Source organism: Strix aluco, chromosome 7, assembly GCF_031877795.1.
Source record: "Strix aluco isolate bStrAlu1 chromosome 7, bStrAlu1.hap1, whole genome shotgun sequence".
In the NCBI taxonomy this organism is placed as follows: domain Eukaryota; kingdom Metazoa; phylum Chordata; class Aves; order Strigiformes; family Strigidae; genus Strix; species Strix aluco.
In genome coordinates this window covers 25,702,105-25,721,447 of record NC_133937.1, presented here as the reverse complement: position 1 = coordinate 25,721,447, position 19,343 = coordinate 25,702,105, and the positions used below count along the sequence as shown (strand labels likewise).

Below are 19,343 nucleotides of genomic sequence, written 5' to 3'. Positions count from 1 at the left end.
CTGACGCCATCTTTGCGAAGAGCAGCAGGGGGCGCTGCCGCTCCCGGGCGGCCATCTTTGTGTGGGGCACTGACGCCTGCCCCCACGGCAGGGGCGTGAGGCCGGCGGACCCCGTCCCGCCCCGGCCAAGCGGTGCGAGGCGTGGGGGCCCTCCAGGCCCGCCTCGTCCGGCACCGCGGCCGCCACCGCCCTCCCGGCGGGCGCGGCTCCCACGGCGACGCCCGGTCTGGGCGTGGCGCGGCGGGGGCGGAGCAGCCGATGGGGCGTGGCGGTGCGGTGACGCGGACGGAAGCGGCGGGCGCGGGCGGCGCGGCGGGGCCGGGCGGGCGCGATGGACGAGACGAGCCCGCTGGTGTCGCCGGAGCGGGCGCAGGCCCCCGACTACGGGCTGCCGGGGGGCGCCGTGCGCGCCCTCCCGCCCGCCGCCCCGCCCCCGCCGCCGCCTTCCCCTCCCGGCTCCCCCGGCGGCCGCGACCGCGAGCGGCAGCCGCTGCTGGAGCGCGGGGCGCGGGGCCCGGCGGCGGCGCAGGCCCAAGCGCAGGCCCAGGCGGCGGCGCAGGCCCAGGCCCAGGCGGCGGCAGCGGCGCAGCGGGAGCGTAACGACTTCCCCGAGGACCCCGAGTTCGCCGAGGTGGTGCGGCGGGCCGAGCTGGCCAGCGAGCGCGGCATCTTCCCCGAGCGCATCTCGCAGGGCTCCAGCGGCAGCTACTTCGTCAAGGACCCGCAGGGGGTGAGCCGGCCCCGGCCCCGTGTGCCCGCCCCGGGGGTGGCCGGCCGCTCCCCGGGGCCCACGAGGCCTGCGGGCTGAGCCGCGCTGGCCGGGAGGAGGGCGCGCCCCGGGGAACTGGTGGTGCTGGCCCGGGGGTGACCGGCCTTGGGGAGCTGGTGGGAGCGGCTGGAGCCGCCCTGGGCTTTCCCGGGGGAGAAGTGCAGTGGAACCAGTAGCAGGAGTGGGGGCAGTTGTGTCTAAGTGCTGCTTCAGCCTCTTCTGTGGCTCTCATGCCCGAAGAGGAAGGGTCACCCTCTCCCCCAGGCCTGTGCATCAGCATCTCCTGACCGTAGTGACTCCAGCCCTAGGGCTTGCGACTCTGAGAGCTGAACTGGTTTTTGGCCTGTGAGACTGGAGTGAGATGTCTCCTCTGTGGCTGCATGGTTATATCAACCAAGGCATAGTCCTTGACAAATAGGTGGTCCCCTACAGATCCGGTCAGCTGTGTGGTGGCCATCTCCACACCACTGACGGGATGTGTATGCAGCACAAGGCAGATTGTCTTGTGACTTGCAGCACCCAGCCCAATTACTTGAGCTGCTGCTGCTTCCTGTGACTCCCCCACCGTGTATGTGCTGGGATGGTTCCTGGGAAGCGGGATTGGGTGCTCTAGTGTGCCCTAGTTTTCCTGCCCCAGGTGGAGCCTGGCTCCTGGGAGCTGTGGTGAGCAGGTCCCAGCTGAGCTGGCGGGCTGTGGGGCAATACACACTTCCTCCTGCCGCCTTCCTGCTCCCTCATGTTCATCAACAGGGGATGTGATGTTGCTGGGGTGGGCGGCTGGATGAGCTGCCTGGGGGTGGCAGGGCAGAGGCTGCCTGGCTGTAACAGACCCGAGCTTGGCGAGGGCTCGTGGCAGGATATGTGCAAGGAGCCAAAGTCCGTGTGCTCCTGGCCATGTCACCTGGCAGGTCCCCTGGACTGCCCTGCTGTCAGCAAATTTGGTGTGTGTCTGGTTTCTGCGGCTGCTACCCAGGGTCACCAAAACCTCCCAGCTGCTATCACAGGAGAGAGTGCAGTGTGCCGCTGTTGCAGGCAGGAGGTGAGGGCATTGGGAGAAAAACTTTTCTCTAGTGTCTGCTTCCTTCTGGGCTGCTGGGGTTCAAGCTGTCCACATGGAATGTGCTTCTCCAGCCCCAGCGGCTGTGGTTACCCCAGCTGCCGGCTGCATCTCTGGGCTGGCCTGGCTCCCTCTGCCTCACTGCTGGCACCAGGCAGACCTGTTTTCCCTGCCAGTGCTGCTTCTGGCACAGGTCTGTCTGGAAGGGGATGCTGTGCTGCCAGGCTTCTGGCCTCCGCTGCCGCACTGTCACTGCCCGGCTGGGCTTGGCTCCACGGAGCACAGGGCTCTGTGCTGCCAGAGCCCCTGACAAGCCTTTTTCAGGCTCATATCCAAGGACGTGTTGGCAGTCATGTGCCTTCACGTGGGGCTAATGAGGGGATTGCCTTCCTATCTGCTCAGGGGAAGTGGCTCTTCTGTGTGTTCTGGGGTTGATCAAAATGGTCCTGTTCCCTCAAACCCTCTCCCTCTTCCTGGTGGACAAAACCTTGCTTCTGCTTGCCCTGGGCTGGCTTCTGTCCCCTGGCAGACCGGAATTGCACTGGGGTTTCCCACTGAGGTGCTGGGATTCATGTTCCACTTCGACGTTGTGGCAGGAGCTTGGCTTGGGGAAGTGCCACCCACTCAGGCCAGGGCCGGCACAAGCCATGGGGAGGAGGGCTGGTCATGTGTGCTGCTGAGTCACCCCAGAGCAGGGGCTGCCAGCCCCGAGCTGCTGTGCAGCCCCCCTGGGATGCCTGGCCCACGGGGACAGGTGGCCTTGCTCCTGCCCCAGCCCTTGTCTCAGCTGGGTGGCTTGGCAGCACTGGCTCGGTGGCAGCGCAGCTTCTGTGCCCTCTGCAGTGGTGGGGTACCTGTGCTGCTGTTCCTGCTGGTTGGGTCGATATGTGTGAGGCTGGATTGAGGGGCTGCGGGTGCTGCTGCTGTTGCCAGCTGGTGGCCAGTTTGGAGCTGCCTGAGGCCTCTTGCACACAGTGTACCCAGAGAACCAGCCTCTCTGCTGTCTCTAGCTGGGCCTCCCAGCACAGAGCCCTAGGCTCCTCAGGGGTTCTCCAGCTGCTCGGCTGTTCTGGTCCCATTTCCTCTGGGATCAGCTCCATTCAGTGGATTTTGGAGCCAGGGCAAGGATTGCTATCCCTCTCCCTCTCCTGTGTGGTGTAATGAGCAGCAGTGAGCAGTAGCTCTCCCCAGCCATCCAAAGGTTGCTGGGATGGGACTGGGATGTTTACCAGGGGATAGCATCATCACTGGTGTCTTTTGGGACAAGGAGGGTCGTTTCCAGGTGCGTGAGGTGGGTATGAAGGTCTTCAGGCAGCACCCTGCTCTCGGGCACTGTCTGGGGAAGGGTCCCTCTCAGCCCCTGCCTGCCTGCCTCCCTCCTGGGAGCTGTGGGGTCTGCCTGGTCCCAGGAGCTGGTTATTGCCCCGGTGAGAGGCTGTTCTGGGCCCATTCCTGAGTGTCTGCACTGCAGGCTGGTTTGGGTGGGGAGTGTCTTGACTCTGCCAACTGCCTTGAGTCAGCCCTTCTCTCTCCCACTCACAGAAAATCATCGGTGTCTTCAAGCCCAAGAATGAGGAGCCGTATGGGCAGCTGAACCCCAAGTGGACCAAGTGGCTGCAGAAGTTGTGCTGCCCATGCTGCTTTGGGAGAGACTGCCTCGTCCTCAACCAGGGCTACTTGTCGGAGGCAGGCGCCAGCCTGGTGGACCAGAAACTGGAACTCAACATTGTTCCCCGCACAAAGGTGAGGGGACAGCTGCTGGGATTTTGTCCTGGGGAGGCTTTCATGTGCTTCTGCACAGCTCTGCTTGCACCTTGTCATGTGGCACTGCTGACCTCAGAGATGTTGTGTTGAGAGCTCTGGACCAGGACTGCTCCTGCTCAAGCTATGGGGATCCTTGTGCTGAGCAGAGCTGTGGGAAATCCAGTGTCTTGGTTTTATCAGCCAGTCCTGTGACAATTGCCAGGTGCCCCTGCTGACGTCTGCGCTCCTGTCCCCCCAGGTGGTGTATCTGGCCAGCGAGACCTTTAACTACAGTGCTATCGACAGGGTGAAGTCCCGAGGAAAGAGGTTGGCACTGGAGAAGGTGCCAAAAGTGGGCCAGCGCTTCAACCGCATTGGTCTGCCGCCCAAGGTAGGGCTGCCAGCCTCCGCGCCTGCCTGTCGCCGCTTCTCCATCCTCTGCAGCCTCCTGTAACGCAGCCTCTCCTTGCTTCAGGTGGGTTCCTTCCAGATTTTTGTGGAAGGCTACAAGGATGCTGACTACTGGCTGCGGCGGTTTGAAGCCGAGCCACTCCCGGAGAACACCAACCGGCAGCTTCTGCTGCAGTTCGAGCGGCTGGTGGTGCTGGACTACATCATCAGGAACACAGGTAGAGCCGGCTGGCTGGCGTGGGACACTGCCTGCTCCTTCACATCCTGCCAGCTGGAGAAGGGGGAGCGGGACAAGGGCTTGCCATCTCTTTCTAGCATCCAAAACTCCTCTCACTACCACTTAGTTGCTGCCAGGTGGTAGCTGACCATGGGTAGAGTGCAGCTGCTGTGGCTGCACACCACCATGGCTGTGCTTTGGCTGCTGGCCTGCATTCTGGGAGATCTGGATCCACCACGGTGCTGGGGTGAAAGTGCCAGCTGCAAGGATCGAGGGACATCTGAAAATCCAGCACCTGACTGTGTCCCTATATCCCATCTCATGCTGGGCTTCTGAGTTCCTGCCAGGCTAGAAGGGGTTGGGGTAGCACTCTGGGACTTGCAGGCTGACCTTCCTCTTGCGATCCAGGGGTATGCGGACCTCTCCAGTCTCCAGGGCTGGTTGTGTGGGTTTGATGAGGCTTCCCAGGTGTGCAGCAAGCTTGAGGGCTCTAGGGTAGAGTTTGGGCCTAAAACTGCTCTGTCTTGCTTCTGGGTCAGAGTAAGAGTAATCTTCTGCCCGGCGTGGGGCAGGCATGCCCTGGCACTGACACAGCTGGTTTTATCTCCCTGCAGATCGGGGCAATGACAACTGGCTCATCAAGTACGACTGTCCCCTGGACAGTGCAGGCGTGCGGGTGAGCGTCTCTTTCCGGGTGGGGCCTCTGCTCCTGCAAGCTGCCTGCCTGCCAGGCAGGCTGGGAATTTCCCAGCTGGCTTGGGTTTCCGAGCATGCGGAGGCCTGATCTTGTCTCCCGGGCCTTTTGTTGCCTTTTGTGTTGGTGGTTTGTGGCCTAGTGGGACTTTGAGGATGTAACAGGGCTCTGTGGGGGGAAACTGGTGTTGCTGGACCTGTGCATCCTTGGGGTGAGGCCTTGAGGGGGGGTGGGGGTGAGCAGCTTTGTCCCCCTTGTATTCAAAGCAGACTTGTTTCCCTGTGGGCAAGCGGTCACATTATGGGCAAGAGGCTGTTGTGCCTCTGTGCCAGGGCAAAGATCCTGGCAGTGGGGCTGCAGGGAGTGGGAGAGGGACTGTTCCTGCCTCCCTGAGAGAGAGGGGCCTCCCTGTGACATGCTCTGCTTCCTTCCAGGACAGCGACTGGGTGGTGGTAAAGGAGCCCATCATCAAGCTGGCTGCTATAGACAACGGTTTGGCCTTTCCCTTGAAACACCCGGACTCCTGGAGAGCATGTGAGTCCTTCAGGCTGTGCCAGGGCACCTTGACCAGCCGTACAACTCTGTGTTCGGGCATCTTCCTTGAGAGCTGGAGGAGAGAGGGCTAGGGCTGTCCCTCTGCAAACCTTCTGGGTTCATGGGCAGCTCTGCCTCAGCAGAGGCTGTAGGAAGCGGGTGCTGGATCCTGTGTCCCAGACACAGGTGATCTGGCACCCAGAGACATGTGGTACCATCCTTTGCCTTCCCCAGCTCTAATGTCTCCTGCTTCCTCCCACAGATCCATTCTACTGGGCATGGCTGCCCCAGGCCAAAATCCCCTTTTCACAGGAGATCAAGGACCTGATTCTTCCCAAGATCTCGGATCCCAACTTTGTCAAGGATCTGGAAGAAGATCTGTATGAGCTTTTCAAGGTGAGATGGGGGAGCAGGTAAGGATGGCTTGGGAGGAAGAAAAATGGGGGTGGTGTTGGGGAGATCCCTGTCAAGGCTGCAGGGGCCAGAAAGGTGGCCAAGCTCCTGACTGTTTCTGAGCTGAGGCATGGCAGGGTTATCTCTCTGCCAGGAGCTGAAGATTCAGTGTGGGGAGAAGCAGGAAACCTGTGGGACAAGAGGAGAGAGGCTTGCTTGGGGAATAGGCATCTTGTGTGGCATGGGGCAGCAGGTGGATCCCACTGTTCTCTGCTCTCTCTTGCAGAAAGACCCTGGCTTTGACAGGGGACAGTTTCACAAGCAGATTGCTGTCATGAGAGGCCAGGTAAGCTGTGTGTAGGTAAGGCAGATGGATGAGGTGCAGAGCCTATTCCTCCCTGTGTGGCAGGAAGGGTGCTGGGGTGGATGGTCTCTCGCTCTGGCGGGGCAGCTCAGGCATTGCTCTGTTGTGCCATACAGATCCTGAACCTGACTCAGGCACTGAAAGATGGGAAGAGCCCCCTGCACCTGGTTCAGATGCCGCCTGTGATTGTGGAAACAGCACGTTCCCACCAGCGCACCGCCAGCGAGTCCTACACGCAGAGCTTCCAGAGCCGGAAGCCTTTCTTCTCATGGTGGTAGCTGTGAGAGCAGCAGGCAGGGCTTGGCCGCCTCGGACTAGCACTGCGAGAGGAGCCGGGCCACCGCCGGCTCCTGTGGCTGGGACTCGACCTTCTGGGTAGAGCAAGCAGGTGTGGCTGGAGGAACCTGCAGCTGAACTGGAGGAGCCAGGCAGGTTGGGCACGGTCCTTCCCCAGCTCCATTGGAGCTCGGTGCCCCGCCTGGGGCAGAGCCCAGGGGGAGGTGCGGGAATCCGCTGGAAGCCGTGGCGCGGCTGGGACCCTGCCCTGCCTCCCTTCCTCGGCCTGCATGCGGTTCTGAGCACTCCTGCTTGGGGCTGGGATGAGGAGGCTGCCCGGGCTGGGATCCATCCAGCCCTTTACACCAGCCACTGGCCCTTTTCTTCCCTGCCATGCTGGCTGCTGGGCTGGGAAGGCCTGTAGCGGGTTATGCCCCCCTTCCTTTCCCTGAGGGTGTGCTGTACTCCTCCACTGTCCCTCCTCTGCCCCAACCCCGTGCACGCTGCTTTCCTCAGGGGGAGTTCCTGCTGCCTGCTGGCGCAGCGGGGACCGCAATGAACGGCTGTTCTCTGGCTGGGGGCTTGAGGAGGGGACGTATGAGGGACAACTCATGGGGCTGGCTTGGGTGCAGTTAGACAGTAAGGGGAGAGAGGTGCTAGCTGGCTTGTCCTTGTGAAGAGCAGGTGGCTCTGGGAGGGGCTTGGAGCCCTTCCCCCCCCCCCCCCCCCCCCCAAGGTGGAGAGGCCCTCTCTCCCTCTGCTGCCCCAGTCCATCCCTCCTGCCAGGTCTCCACGGCTGCTCTTGCTTGGCTTTTGCCCCTGCTCCCAGCAAGCTCCCTGGCTGCTGTGCAGCCAGCATCGTGCCAGCCTTGTCTGTGCCTAGGGCCCCCCCGAGGGGCAGGGGGCTGCCGGGGAAGGGCTGCGGGGGCTCTTCTGCTGCATGGGTGGGAGGTGTGATGGGAGCATGGCAGGGCGCCAGCACGGGCTCCTGGCTGCCCTGGTGCTGACAATCCCACAGGCCTGCGGGGGGGGGTGAGGCAGCCAGCCCTTCTCTCCCCAGAAGCCCCTGTGCTTGTGTTGTATAAAATGGTACCAGGGCTGCCACCTGCATCCGCTTGCCTTGAGCTGCGGCTTCTCCTGCTGCTGGGGGAAGCTGGTGTTGGGTCTCACTGTCCTGTTAGCCCATCTTTGGGGGGTGGGGGGGTGGGGAAATGAAGGCAGGTTGGGGCTCTGTTGCTTGAGCCTGGGAGGGGAGAGCAGCTCCCTTGTCTCCTGCACGGGGAGGGGGCCCAGCCCTGGCTGTGGAAGCACAGGGTAGGCAGCAGTGAGACCCCAGCTCCCTGGCCAGGCCCAGCTGCATCTCCAACTGATCCCAAACGTATTGTTCTAATGCACTGTAGAAATGTATGTAATGTATTTAAACCATGCAACCGTCTGAACAACAGTGCTGCTGTTCACCTCTGTCTCTGCAGCACCCTACAGCAGGTCGGGGCTGTTCCCCTGGCGCCGGGTCCAGTACAAGGGCCTGGACCAAGGTCCTGCCGCCCCGGGGGAAGGCCGGGGGTTGGCAGGACACAGCCAGAGCCACGCAGCCACCGCTGTCCGCCTTTTATTAACCACTGCACCCTGTCCAGTACACGTAGTGTCCTCAGCCCGGCTGTCCCTGCACCCGCCGTCCAGCAGCCCCGCTCCTCCACGGCCCGGCCGCTCCGCGCTGCTACATGGGCCCCGAGGGTGTCTCGGCCCCGCGGCCGCCCTCCGGCTCCTTCTCCGCGATCCTGCGGGGAAGAGGCCTGTGTGAGCGGCGCGGCCCGGCCGCGCTTCCCCCGGTTCCCCCGCGCCCCGGCCCGCACCTACCGCAGGCGGCTGAAGCGCCGCAGAGCCGCCATCCCGCCGCCGGGCTGGGCCGGCCGCCGCCGGCGGAGCCGCCGCAGGGCCCGCGCCATGCGCCGCTGGCCCGCGTACCGCCAGACGAGGCGGGCGCGCTCCTCGGGCCGCTCGGCCCCGCCGCTCCGGAACAGGCTCCGCAGCTCCGGCAGCCCCACGCCCTGGAAGATGTTGGCCGAGGCCCGCTTGCGGCCGCGGGCTGCGGCCGTCGCCCGGCCCGGAGGGTCGCTCACCACCGAGGCCGGCGTGCCCATGGTCCCGGCCGCTGCGGGCACCGGAGAGACGGCGTCAGGCTCCGCTCCCGCCCGCCGGGATCCGGCGCGAGTGCCCGGTGAGGAAGGGCGGGTGGCGGAGGAAGGACGCGCCGCGGCCGTAGGGAGAGGGCGGGCCGGGGCGCCGGGCAGGAGGCCAACCGGAGCGGGCGGGGCCGCCCGGGAACGCGGGAGGTGCCCGGCTCGGGCCAGCGCACGCAGGCCCGGTCCCACCCCGCCGGTGCCCGAGGCGCTGGGCCTCGCTGTGACCCGCTTTCCCTCCGGCGAGCCCCCCCCCGCACAGACCCGCCGGGGGGCCGCTGCGCGCCACCGCACCGGGATCCCGCCGCTGCCGCGCGCCCGGTTCATTCACCCGCCGCGCCCCAGCCCCGCCCCGCGCCCCGCTGCCAATCCGCGCCCGTCTCCCGCCGCCAGGGGCCAATCGGCGCCGAGGGGCGCGGCCGCACCGCCTCTCGGAGGGGGCCACGTGGCGCGAGTGACGTCAACAGGCGGGGGGTGAGGCGTCGCCGGCGGGCGGAGCCCTGGCGCGCGTCACACCGAGGGGGAATCCTGTGTGACGTAGAGGGGAGCCCCGACGTGCGCCCCCCCCCACCCCGCCGGCTGTCGCGCGGGGTCCCGGTGCGTTCCCCACCGACCCCGCCGTCGCCTCCCGCCGCCGCGGGAGGCGGCGGTACGGGAGGGGCGCGGCGGCGGCAGGCAGGCAGGCCGGCATCCATCCATCCATCCGCCCATCCATCCGCGGCGGGCGGCCGGTGGGCCGTCGGGAGGCGCGGCGGGCCGCGGGGCGGGGCGGGGAGCAGAGGAGAGAGGCCCCGCGCGGGGAGGACCGTTAAGCGCCAGATGTTTGGCAGCGGCCGGGGGAGGAAGTTGCTGCCGGGGCCCTGAGTCCAGCCCGAGCCGCGCCGGAGCAGGCAGGGCCCCGCCATGGCCCGCACGGCTCCCCCGGCAGTGCCGCCGCCCCCGGGGCCGCCGGCCCGCGGCTCCCTCAGCCTCCACCGCGCCTACCTGCGGAGCCCGCTGGGCCTGCTGCGCCTGGGGCAGCTGGCGCTGGGCGCTGCCTTCTGGGTGACGGTGGCAGCTCACAAGTACGAGGGGGCGGCCCACTTCGCCCTCTTCGCCGCCGTCCTGGTCTGGCTCCTCACGCTGGCCCTCTTCGGGCTGAGCCTGCTGGGGCGCTGGGCGCTGGTGCCCTGGCTGGGCTCCCGCTGGCTCCTCACCAACCTGGTGCACGACCTGGCGCTGGGCGTGGGGCTCTACGCGGCTGCCACCGGCATCATGGGCTACAAGGCCGGGCGGAAAAGCTATTGCAACCTGCCAGGCTACAGCCAGCACTGCCTCTATGGCGCCTACCTGAGCGCCTCCGTCTGCGGAGGCATCGCCGCCTGCCTGTACCTCTTTTCTGGGCTCTACTGCCTGTCACGGCGCTGCCGGGACCAGCGCGACATCATCTGAGACCCCGCGGCGCTTGGCTCCCCTTCTCCTCGCCTGCGGACGGACCGCAGCCCCGCTTCGGGCCGAAGTGACCCCGCCGCCCCATCCCCTCCCGGCTGACTGCACCATGCTTCCTCCAGAGACTTCTGCGCAGACGGAGGCCTTCCCCGAGCACGGCGTCCCTTGCATCCCGCCGAGACAGCGTGGACACCCAGCCGCTGCACAGGCCCCTCTCCCGCTCCCGGACAGACATAGGCTATTGCAAGTGGAAGGACCCAAGCAGAGAGCCCCTAAGAGGGACCCCAATGTCTGGGAGCCACCCAGGGCTCCTGCCCAACTCCCCTGCCCCCGGCCTTGCAGATGCTGCATGCTCAGGTGGGTGCCAACCTGTCCCTGGGGTGGAGGGGGACTGGCCTGGGGGAGCTGAGCAGGGGGCAGTGGTACATAGTGGGATGGGGTGGGCATAAACCCCCCCCCCGACCCGCTGGCAGCCCCCTCCTGCTGTTCCCAACTGTGCGGCGCCTCCGCAATTCCCTAACGGAGGCTCTGATCTCGGCTTCCCCAGCCCGGGCCCCTCCTCTTGTCTGGCCTGAACGCATCCGCTGTCTTGCCGGAGCCCTGTGGGGCTCAGCCCCTCCCTGCTCTGTGCTCTGGGGGTGTGGAGACACCCAGGTCCTGCACAGCCTGACCCGGCCTCACCTGGGCCCCCCAGACACGCTGTCCTGTTTGGGGGCTGAGCCTGTGCAGGGCAGCAAGGCCTCGTCACTGCAGGGTGAGGGGAAGGGTGAGCGGAGTCATAGCCTGGTCCTGTGACCCTGGGCGGGGGATAAATTCCTCCAGCCTCAGAGTTCGTACTGCCCCAGGATGGGGCCTGAGGTTGAAGGGAACGGGGCACGGGGAGGTCTGAGGTCTCCCCCTGCCCTCTGGCAGCGAGGTTCGTGGCTCTGAGCCACCCAGAGGAACAGAGCCTGCCCCAGGGCCTGACTGCTCCGACAAGGACAGGCACAGCCTCACCCACGGCGTTGAAGACTGGCCCGCAGCCCTGCCTGGCTCTGCAGTGCCTGGTTTATCATCCCAGAAAACTCACATCTCGGGACTCTCTGGCTTCATCTCGGGGCCCTGTGCTGCCTGGAGACCGTGGCGAAGCGGAGGGGAAGGGTGAGCACGGCAGCATGGCAGTGCTGGGCTGCTGCTGGCGCTGTGGCTGCGGGGGAGCTGGGGCCAGGCATTGCGGGGACATGGCCTGTCTTGGGGAACAGGAGAAGATAATGCTGTCAGCAAGGCCAGCCCAGCCCTGGATCGGCCTCCACAGCCCGCCGGGTGCCGAGCCCTGAGGAGGCCATGTAGGGCCAACTGGAGCAACGAGCAGCCAGGGACTGGAAATTTTTCGAGGAGCACCACACCAGAGCTGCCCTGCCACAAGCCCTACTCGCCCTGCCTGGAGGCAGGTCCTCCCTGTCGCTCCCGGTGCGAGGGAAGGTCTGCTTCAGTCTCTGTGTGGGCTCGGATCGGTGGGATGGGTATCCCCAGCAGCTGGCCATGGGCTCTGGCTGATGCCTGGGGTTCCCTGGTGCCTTTTTTGGGGTGGAGAGCAGCAGCTGTGATCCCCCTGCGGCTTGGAGGGGTCCGGGGTTGGTGCTGGGTCACTGCTTCCATCATGAGGTGCTGTCCCAGCCAATCCTCACTTGTGCTCAGGGGCCCTGCCAGCCCCTGGGTCATCTACCCCTTCCCTGGGCAGGACGTGCTGTCCCTACCCTGTGTCAGGGCTGGTCCCCGACACTGCCTGCCCCCACCTGCTCTGGTGCAGCCCCGGATCCAGGCTGCCTGAGACGCCCAGCGGGGCTTCTGCCACCACAAGTGCCTTTCCCCGGCTTTCTGCAGCCCTGCCTGTCATGCCGGCTCTGTCACCCTCCAGCCCCCTCTCTGGTGCCTATGGATTCACATTCCAAATAAAGCAACGTTGGCGCTCACCAGGTGTCTGGGGCTTTGTGCCAGGGCTGGAACCTGCTGGGGATGGGGTCTGAGCTGAGATCACACCTGGCTCTGTAGCCCTGCACCCTGGCGCCTCCCTGCCTGGAGCCTCTGGCTGTGGTCATAAAGTCCTGGTCTACTCTGGGATCACGGGCAGGCTCCCCGGTGCTGAGCCACCATTCCTGGTAGAGGGGCTTAAACTAACTGCCTGCGGGGACAGGGTCTATCCCCAGTCCTGCTGCCCTCTCCAGAGACAGGCCAAGTCCCGGGGCTGTGTGGCCGCAGGGACGTGCTGGGGACAGGATGGAGCTGCATTCCTATGGGCTTCGTCACTCTGGGCTGAAAGGGCTCTCTGTCCCGGGGCCAGGACACTGCCGGGCAGTCATGCCCACGCTGCTGGGCCCCCAGAGAGCCGGGGCAGGCTGGGGGCAGCCTGAATCTCCCAGGGCTGACTCCAGGCCTGGGCCGCACTCTCAGGATGGGGATCAGCCTTGGACCGCTACCTGCAGCTGGGGTGTGACTGGGCCCCACTGCCCTCTGCCTGCAGGAGACATGCCCTGATCACCAGAGGCTGTGGGCGGCTGGCAGCAGTGCTGAGCCCTGCGCTGCCTGAGAGCTGGCATAGGGTTAACATGGTTGCATGGAGTATTATGGGATGGCATCCCCCTTTTGGCATCAGAGGCAGCCCAAGGTCCCCAGAGCATTCCCTGGAGTCAGCAGCCCTGCCCTTCTGCAAGCACCTACTGCAAGCAACCAAGAGGGGCTGTGGTGCCTGGAGCGGTGGGAGCCGGACCGCAGGCTGCTGTGCAGGGCTGCTCTGGGGTCACGGAGGGGCAGCAGAGGAGCTGCTGGCCATGCTCACGGGCCTGGAGGGAGCCCATGCTCTCTCCCAGAGACCACCGGGGTGGGGCTGGTCTCTCTCCTCTCCCCGTGGAGAGGTGCCCCAGCCATGGAGACCATGGGGACAGACCCACAGTACCCCGACACGGCTGGGAGCAGGCCATGCTGAGACCCAGACTGGGACTGAGCCCCAGATCAGGGTCAGGCCGCGATCAGTGCCCAGCCCTGGACTGCGACCAGATCCAGACTGGGACTGAGTCCTGGACCAGACCAGACCCGGATCGGGGCCAGGCCTGGGCCCAGATTAGCCCCAAGTCAAGAGCTGAGCCCCCTATCTAGACCGGACCCACCGGGCCCGAGCCTCACGCCCAGACCGGTCGCAGGACCCACAGCACACCCACGGGCCCCAGCCCCGGCCCCGCCCCCCCCGCAGCCCATGGGCCCCCGCGGGCCGGGCCGAGCCCGAAGCGCCGCTACTTCCGGGTCCGAGGCCTCTTCCGCCCCTTTGCCCGCGTAGGGGCGGGGCTTCTGCCGGCGCTTTCTAGCCCGGCTCTTCTGATTGGCTGCGTGCCAGCGCCGCGGGTGAGATCACGGCGCACCTGGCCGCTTCACGGAAGTGGGGTGTGGAGTAGGGCTGAGCGCGGCGGCGGGCTTGGCTCGTTCCGCTCCCGCTTCCCTTTCCCCTCCCCAGGCCCGGCCCGTTTTGTCCCGTCCCGTCATGCAGGCGGTGGAGCGGGACGGGGCGGCAGGCGGCCCTGACGGGGTGTCGGGGGGCGGTGAGGCCCCGCCGGAGCCGTCGCCGCCCAAGGCCGTCGCCGCTTTCGACCTGCTGGAGCTGGTGCGGAGCTACCGGCGGCTGCAGCTCTACCTGGAGCCGCTGCGGGACGCCGCCGAGGGCGTCCGCTCCCTTCTCCGGTAGGTGCGGGCTGGGCCGGCACCGAGACCGTCCCCAGGGTCTCACGTCCCTCACCCTCCCTCCTCCCCGCAGGTGGCAGCGGCCCGTGTGCTCCCTCCTCGTCTGCCTCGGCCTCAACTTCCTCCTGCTCACCGTCGGCCAAGGTGCGTCTGGGGGGGACAGGGCCGGTCCCCTCCCCAGACCCCCCCGGGCTGATGTTGTTCCTCCTTTTCCAGCCGCCTGGTACTCGGTGCTCGCCTTCTTGGTCGTGGTGCCGGCCCTGCTGGGCTACCTGCAGGAAACGTGCCGGGTCCGGCCCTCGGAGCCAGAGCTGGTGCGCAGGCGGTACCACAGCGTCCGCCGGGAGGACCTGCGCAGGGTGCAGCTCTCTCGGCAGGAGGCTATCGCCCAGGTCAAGAGCTTGTGAGTCTCTGGAGCCCTCCTGGCTGTGGGGCTCCTGGGGCCTCTGCGGCCAGGGAGGCTTTTCTGTGACTGCAGAGGGCCTGGGTTTAGGTCAGCCTGGCCACTGTAAAGCATATGAGTATGGGGGAGTCAGGGTGTGTGTTTGTGGGGGCCTTTTTGTGACTGTGAGGTCTCATTCACAGCCTGATCCAGCTGGAGGGATTCCTGAGCGGGATGTGCTGCAGCTGCGAGGCAGTGTACCGTGTACTGTACTGGGAGAACCCCACTGTCTCTTCCCAGTGAGTAGTACCGGGTCAGGTATCCTGCGGTGGGCTCAGCCAGACCTGTGGAGCTGTGTTTGATGTGTTTGGTACTTGGAGAGAGCAGGTGGGGGACCAGATGAAGGAAGGGGGCTTGTGCTGTGGTGTGAGTTGCTCTGTCTTGGCTGCAGTGTCTTGCTGCTCCTTCCCAGGTTTTATGGGGCGCTGCTGGGCTCTGTCTGCATCCTTTACCTGCTGCCCCTCTGCTGGGTCCTGGCAATCCTCAACAGCACCCTCTTCCTGGGCAACACCCAGTTCTACCAAGGTAAGACACCTCCATGGAAGTGGCCTGTGTGGGATGGGTTGGGGAAAGGCTCTCTGAAGCCAGTGTCCTGTGTCAGGCTCTGCCATGGGACCTAAACCCCCCTCAAAGGACAATGATGTCCTAGTGGTGCTCAGCAGCCCAGGTTGGGTGGTGGGATCCTGGGGCTTAGCTGTGAGAGGCAAGAGTCTCTCCTGATGTGTGTTCTGGCCTGGGTGCTGTTTCCTGCTCTCCTCTGTGCTGTGGCAAACTGGGGCTTGGCAACGCAGCCTGTGCATGAGCATTGCCACCTCTCTCGGTCCCTGACCCTGCTCTGCAGGACATGAAATACTCTTGGTGCCTGTGGCAGTGTATGACACAGGCTTGAAAACATGCTGTCGGTGGGGAAGAGAAGAGCTGGAGGTGCTCCCTGTGCTGTGACACATGCTGCAGGAGAGTTGGATGAGATTTCTGTGGCTGAGCTGTGACCAAAGCCCCTGCTGTTCCCTCCCCTGAGCCGGGGCAGGTGGTGGGGGTGTTCCTTGCTGCCCTAACTTTGATGTGTGAGCAGAGGAGAGCTCAGGGTACCTGACAGGTGAAGGTTGTATGTGCCAGTGTCCCATTGTGAGCCCTGGAGATCGGCTCCTCTAGCTGGCTTTTGTGTGGTGGGGCTGGGAGAAGGGAACTGTTGCCCTGCTCCAGCCACGTTCCCCTCTTACCAGTGATAATGGAGCTCAAGGCCTCGTTTGAGCAGAGTCTGGGCACCAAACCCCTTGAGAGCACTCCAGAGCCTGCTGAACCCCTGCCAGCTGCTGCCCCCCCGGATCGGACCCCCACACCCACCAGCACAGAGGTGAGATAGGGGCAGGGCTGCCACTTGTAGGGTGGAAGTTGCAGGGTCAGCCTTTTAGTCTGACTGTGCCTGTGTCCCTCTGCCCACAACCTCCTTCCAGCTGCCAGCTTTGCTGGAAGCTTGTGAGACCCTCCTGAGTTACTGGGGGGCTGCCCTGCTGTGCTGGGGACTTGGCTCAGTCCTTTTGCTGCACATAAGGATGCAGTCTGGGGAGGCAGGGGCTCACCTCACCTTCTGGGACTGATGTCTTCTCTTGGGACTGCCAGGGGCCTGGTCATTTGTCCTGGAACCTGCTGCAGAAGTGTGGGCCCATCTTTGGACAGGGGTGGGGGTGCAGCAGGACTAGCTCTGTGAATCTCTTGCAGGACCTTACCCCTGGCAGCGTGGAGGAGGCGGAGGAGGCAGAGCCGGATGAAGAGTTCAAAGATGCTATCGAGGTTTGAGGCTGGTGGGGGTGGGCTGTGCCTGCAGGGCAACTGAGATGGGAAGCGGTGAGGGCCTTGGTGGGCAAACTGGGTGCTCACTGAGGGTGGCTGTGGGGCTGGGCACCTCTGACTCCATCTGTACTGCCTCTCCTCTCTGTCTCATGCTGCGGGAGAAGGAGAACCAGCTGCTGGTGATGGTGAGTACTGCCATGCCAAGGTGTGCAAGAGGGGCATCTACTCCCTGCTGGAGCTGACAGCCTTTGCCTGGTTTGCTGGTGGCTTGTGGCCATGCCACGTGGATCATCTTGCTTGGGTGCCCACCTCGGGTGGGCTGCCCTGCAGTTGGCAAGTGTGCCCCCAGCCACTCCTCTGTGCTCAGCTGGCTCTGCTCTCTGCAGGAGGATGATGAGAGCTCTCAGTGCTCAGCAGATTTTGACCTCAGCCTCCCGGACAATGGTTTTATGAGCAAAAATGAGGTGATCCGCAGCAAGGTGTCACGCCTGACTGAGCGCCTCCGGAAGCGCTACCCCAGCAACAACTTCGGTAAGGCTGAGAGTAGGTGCTGCTTGGGGGAGCTCAGCAGGGTGGGGTCAGTGCTGCTCCCAGTGGTGACAGTGATGTGGGAGTGGACAGAGTGGTGTGGTAGCTGCTAGGACTGTGCTGACACCTCTGATGACCTCCCCTCTCCATGAGGAGGACATTCCCAGCCCTCCTAGGAAGGGCAAGGGTGTGAAGGTGCAGCAATGTTGTCTCCAAGCTGAGCCTCTGCAATGGCTGTGGGTGTTCCTGTATCTCCCACGGTCCCAGACAGCAGAGCCCTGCCTGACCTCTGCTCTCTTTCTTCCAGGGAGCTGCACGGGCTGTGCAGCCACCTTCTCTGTGCTTAAGAAGAGGGTGAGTCTTTGGCTCGTACTCCAGCTTGCTGCCTGCACCTGGGGCAGAGGTGTTGCGCGCGTCTGGCTTTCTCCAGCAGCTCAGGTGGCCAGTCTCAGTCACGGCCAGCAGCAGATGACCTCAGCTAAGTGCTGGGTGTTGCAACATGCCTAATGGTGCCAGGGATCCCTTGTGCTGTGGAGCCTTTGCCTATTTGCTCCTTTGGAAGCTGCCTCAGGCCAAACCAGCATGCACTGGTGTAGAAGGCACCTGCTCTGTGCCCTCGTTTAGTTCATTTCCTGTGACCTGAGAGCTTTCTGGTGAAGCAGAGCATGGGTCTATTTATGGGAACTAGAGGAGCAAAGGCCACCCCTGTTGTCTTATCTGAGCTCCTGTCCGTGATGCTTGGCACACAGTCCCCTGGGCAGTTCTGGGAAGGATGTATCTCTTGTGCCCCACAGACTGACATTGCTGTCTTCCTGCTGCCTCCTGTTCCCCAGACTTGTGGCCCCCTCCCCTTACTGCTGGGTTAGTCTAATACATGTCTGGGACTCTCTGGAGCTTGTGTCCCTCCAGGGTTACAGCATAGATGATATAGTGTCCTTAAACCTCCTGGGGCCTGTGCTTCCAGTGCTTTCTCAGACTGGGCACAGACTACCTGGGATGTTAGAGCATACTTGAATGCAGATCAGTGTTAGGCCTGGATGGTTTGTCCGGGTGTTGGCAGATGACCCCTCTGCTGAGCTCGGGGCTTGCACCCACTCCCCTTTGGCAGGGAATGCTGTTAGCAGTGCTCTGGCACCCAAGTTTGGGGAGGGCTGCGAGTGGGCCTAGAGTAGTGTCTCACCTCTATCTCTCTCCACAGCGGAGCTGCAGTAACTGTGGGAACAGCTTCTGCTCCAGGTGTTGTTCCTTCAAAGTCCCAAAGGCTGTGATGGGAGCCACGGGTGAGTGGAAAGGTGGAGGAAGGAGAGCTCCTGCTTCTACCTGTGCTGTCTGCTGCAGGGATTTTCTCCAGCCCTGGTGGGGAGGGTAGACAGGACCTGCCCAGCGCAGCCTGGCTTGGGACAGAGCAGTGATGATTTGCAGCTCTGTGGCTGGGGTCCCTACCCTGTGGTGGGGAAGGGGGAGCATCTCTGACACCTGCTTTCCTTTCCAGCCCCAGAGGCTCAGAGGGAGACAGTATTTGTGTGTGGTCTGTGCAACCAGGTGCTCATCAAGTGACTGAAACAGGCCCAGCCAGCCCCTGGGTCCTGCACTGCCTGACACCCGGGGCAGCAGGCACCCTTGCAGTCGGGAGCCTGGGCTGCTTGGTTCCCAGCGTGGTGTCACCCTGCCAGAGGACAGTTGTGCTCCCTGCTCCTTCTGCCAGCGCCAGGCTTGGGGCAGACCAGCTCTCCTTACCACGCAGTATCTGCCGCAGCAGCTGGGTCCCTGTGGCAGAGCAGTGTCCACAGCTGTGTCCTCATCCCTGCGGCTGCCCCTAGCAGCTGCTCCGAGCCCTGGGCGCTTCCTGGCACTCACTGCACCCTGCAGGACCTGTGGCCTGGCTCAGTGATGGAGGAGCCATCCTTCCCACTTGTGGTCCTGCCTCTACCTCCTGGGTGGGGCAGAACAACCTCAGGGCTTTGTCCCTACTTTTCCCTGCACTGTGCTAGGTGACTTTGGGTATTTTTGGGATCAAGTTAGAGCTCTATCTGCATCCCCAGGAGATGTGGTCTCTGGCCCTGGCTCAGCTGAGATCCTGCTAGTCACTCCTGTGCTCCTCGGCCTCACTGCCTGCAGGTTTAGTCTCCCCCCCGCCCCCTCCCAATATTTGGCTGTAGTGCAGAGGAGGCAAGAGGGTAAGTTTGGGCTGGGCTGTGTGGCTGGGTGTCCAGCTGCAGCGTGAGAAGAGGCACGAGTTGGTGCTGCTCTGTGCACTTAGGGACTGCTGCTTTCTACTACAGATTAATATATAAGTGTATATAGAGAATGACCAATAAATCTCTTGCCCTCAGCTGGCTCTTGTCTTGCCCCAGTGAAAGCTGTCCTGGTCCTGGGTCACCTGGGCACATCTGTGGTCTTGGCCCTGCAGTTCTGCAGGTGGTCACAGAGAAATGGTGTGTCTGTGCCACCAGCTCTCCTTGCTTACTGGGGTTTCCATCTTCTGTCATGCTGTGGCCTTGTTTGCCCCCAGCTCAGGGTTGAGTGCAGCTGCTCTTCCTTGGCTGTGCCATGGCTGGATCCTGCTGGGCTGGAGCCAGGGAGAAGCTCAGCTCTGGCTGGAGCTGCTGGGCTTCCTCTCCACCTCCCGGGGCTGCTCCTTCCCCTGCCCTACCCAGGCGGTGGTCCTGGCAGCTGCCTGCATGCACAAGGGTGACCTTTCCCTGAATGAACAGCAAAGCTCCCAGCTATCCCAGGAATGTGACCCTGGCTGCTGTGCAGCTGGGAATGGCCATGCCTGGGTCCCTGCCAGCCAGCTGCAGCTCCCCC

General features: G+C 64.1%; 4 protein-coding genes across 5 annotated transcripts; 3 read left to right on the top strand and 1 right to left on the bottom strand.

Moving 5' to 3' along the window:
* The first annotated feature begins 316 nt into the window (after positions 1-316).
* PI4K2A (phosphatidylinositol 4-kinase type 2 alpha) lies at positions 317-7,903 on the top strand. Its single transcript, XM_074831064.1, has 9 exons — positions 317-730; positions 3,369-3,569; positions 3,829-3,960; positions 4,045-4,198; positions 4,812-4,873; positions 5,326-5,425; positions 5,688-5,821; positions 6,105-6,164; positions 6,299-7,903. The coding sequence occupies exons 1-9, from the start codon at positions 332-334 to the stop codon at positions 6,458-6,460; spliced, it is 1,404 nt and encodes a 467-aa protein (XP_074687165.1). The 5' UTR covers positions 317-331; the 3' UTR covers positions 6,461-7,903.
* A 151-nt stretch (positions 7,904-8,054) lies between these two features.
* On the bottom strand, positions 8,055-9,022 carry AVPI1 (arginine vasopressin induced 1). The gene is made up of 2 exons (XM_074831065.1): positions 8,316-9,022; positions 8,055-8,236 (listed from the first exon to the last, which is right to left on the bottom strand). The coding sequence occupies exons 1-2, from the start codon at positions 8,963-8,965 to the stop codon at positions 8,176-8,178; spliced, it is 711 nt and encodes a 236-aa protein (XP_074687166.1). The 5' UTR covers positions 8,966-9,022; the 3' UTR covers positions 8,055-8,175.
* Positions 9,023-9,359: 337 nt separating this feature from the next.
* MARVELD1 (MARVEL domain containing 1) lies at positions 9,360-12,018 on the top strand. The gene has a single exon (XM_074831062.1). It carries the CDS (start codon positions 9,542-9,544, stop codon positions 10,067-10,069), a length of 528 nt encoding a protein of 175 aa, XP_074687163.1. The 5' UTR covers positions 9,360-9,541; the 3' UTR covers positions 10,070-12,018.
* A 1,357-nt stretch (positions 12,019-13,375) lies between these two features.
* Positions 13,376-18,288, top strand: ZFYVE27 (zinc finger FYVE-type containing 27). 2 transcript variants are annotated; one of them, XM_074831060.1, is made up of 12 exons: positions 13,376-13,774; positions 13,848-13,918; positions 13,991-14,177; positions 14,360-14,455; positions 14,629-14,741; positions 15,440-15,570; positions 15,936-16,007; positions 16,172-16,192; positions 16,394-16,538; positions 16,843-16,889; positions 17,734-17,815; positions 18,028-18,288. In XM_074831060.1, the coding sequence occupies exons 1-12, from the start codon at positions 13,578-13,580 to the stop codon at positions 18,090-18,092; spliced, it is 1,227 nt and encodes a 408-aa protein (XP_074687161.1). In that variant the 5' UTR covers positions 13,376-13,577; the 3' UTR covers positions 18,093-18,288. The 2 variants fall into 2 exon arrangements, with proteins under 2 accessions (XP_074687161.1, XP_074687162.1); XM_074831061.1 differs by lacking the exon at positions 16,172-16,192 and having other exon boundaries at positions 13,378-13,774.
* The last annotated feature ends 1,055 nt before the right edge of the window (positions 18,289-19,343 follow it).

Coding starts and splice junctions, on each gene's coding strand:
- MARVELD1 (XM_074831062.1), top strand. CDS start 9,542: ATGGCCCGCACGGCTCCCCCGGCAGTGCCGCCGCCCCCGGGGCCGCCG.
- PI4K2A (XM_074831064.1), top strand. CDS start 332: ATGGACGAGACGAGCCCGCTGGTGTCGCCGGAGCGGGCGCAGGCCCCC. Junction 731..3,368: donor TCGTCAAGGACCCGCAGGGG/GTGAGCCGGCCC, acceptor TCCCACTCACAG/AAAATCATCGGTGTCTTCAA. Junction 5,426..5,687: donor CCCGGACTCCTGGAGAGCAT/GTGAGTCCTTCA, acceptor TTCCTCCCACAG/ATCCATTCTACTGGGCATGG.
- ZFYVE27 (XM_074831060.1), top strand. CDS start 13,578: ATGCAGGCGGTGGAGCGGGACGGGGCGGCAGGCGGCCCTGACGGGGTG. Junction 13,775..13,847: donor GGCGTCCGCTCCCTTCTCCG/GTAGGTGCGGGC, acceptor TCCTCCCCGCAG/GTGGCAGCGGCCCGTGTGCT. Junction 16,008..16,171: donor AGTTCAAAGATGCTATCGAG/GTTTGAGGCTGG, acceptor CTGCGGGAGAAG/GAGAACCAGCTGCTGGTGAT.
- AVPI1 (XM_074831065.1), bottom strand. CDS start 8,965: ATGAACCGGGCGCGCGGCAGCGGCGGGATCCCGGTGCGGTGGCGCGCA. Junction 8,237..8,315: donor CGGCGCTTCAGCCGCCTGCG/GTAGGTGCGGGC, acceptor TCTTCCCCGCAG/GATCGCGGAGAAGGAGCCGG.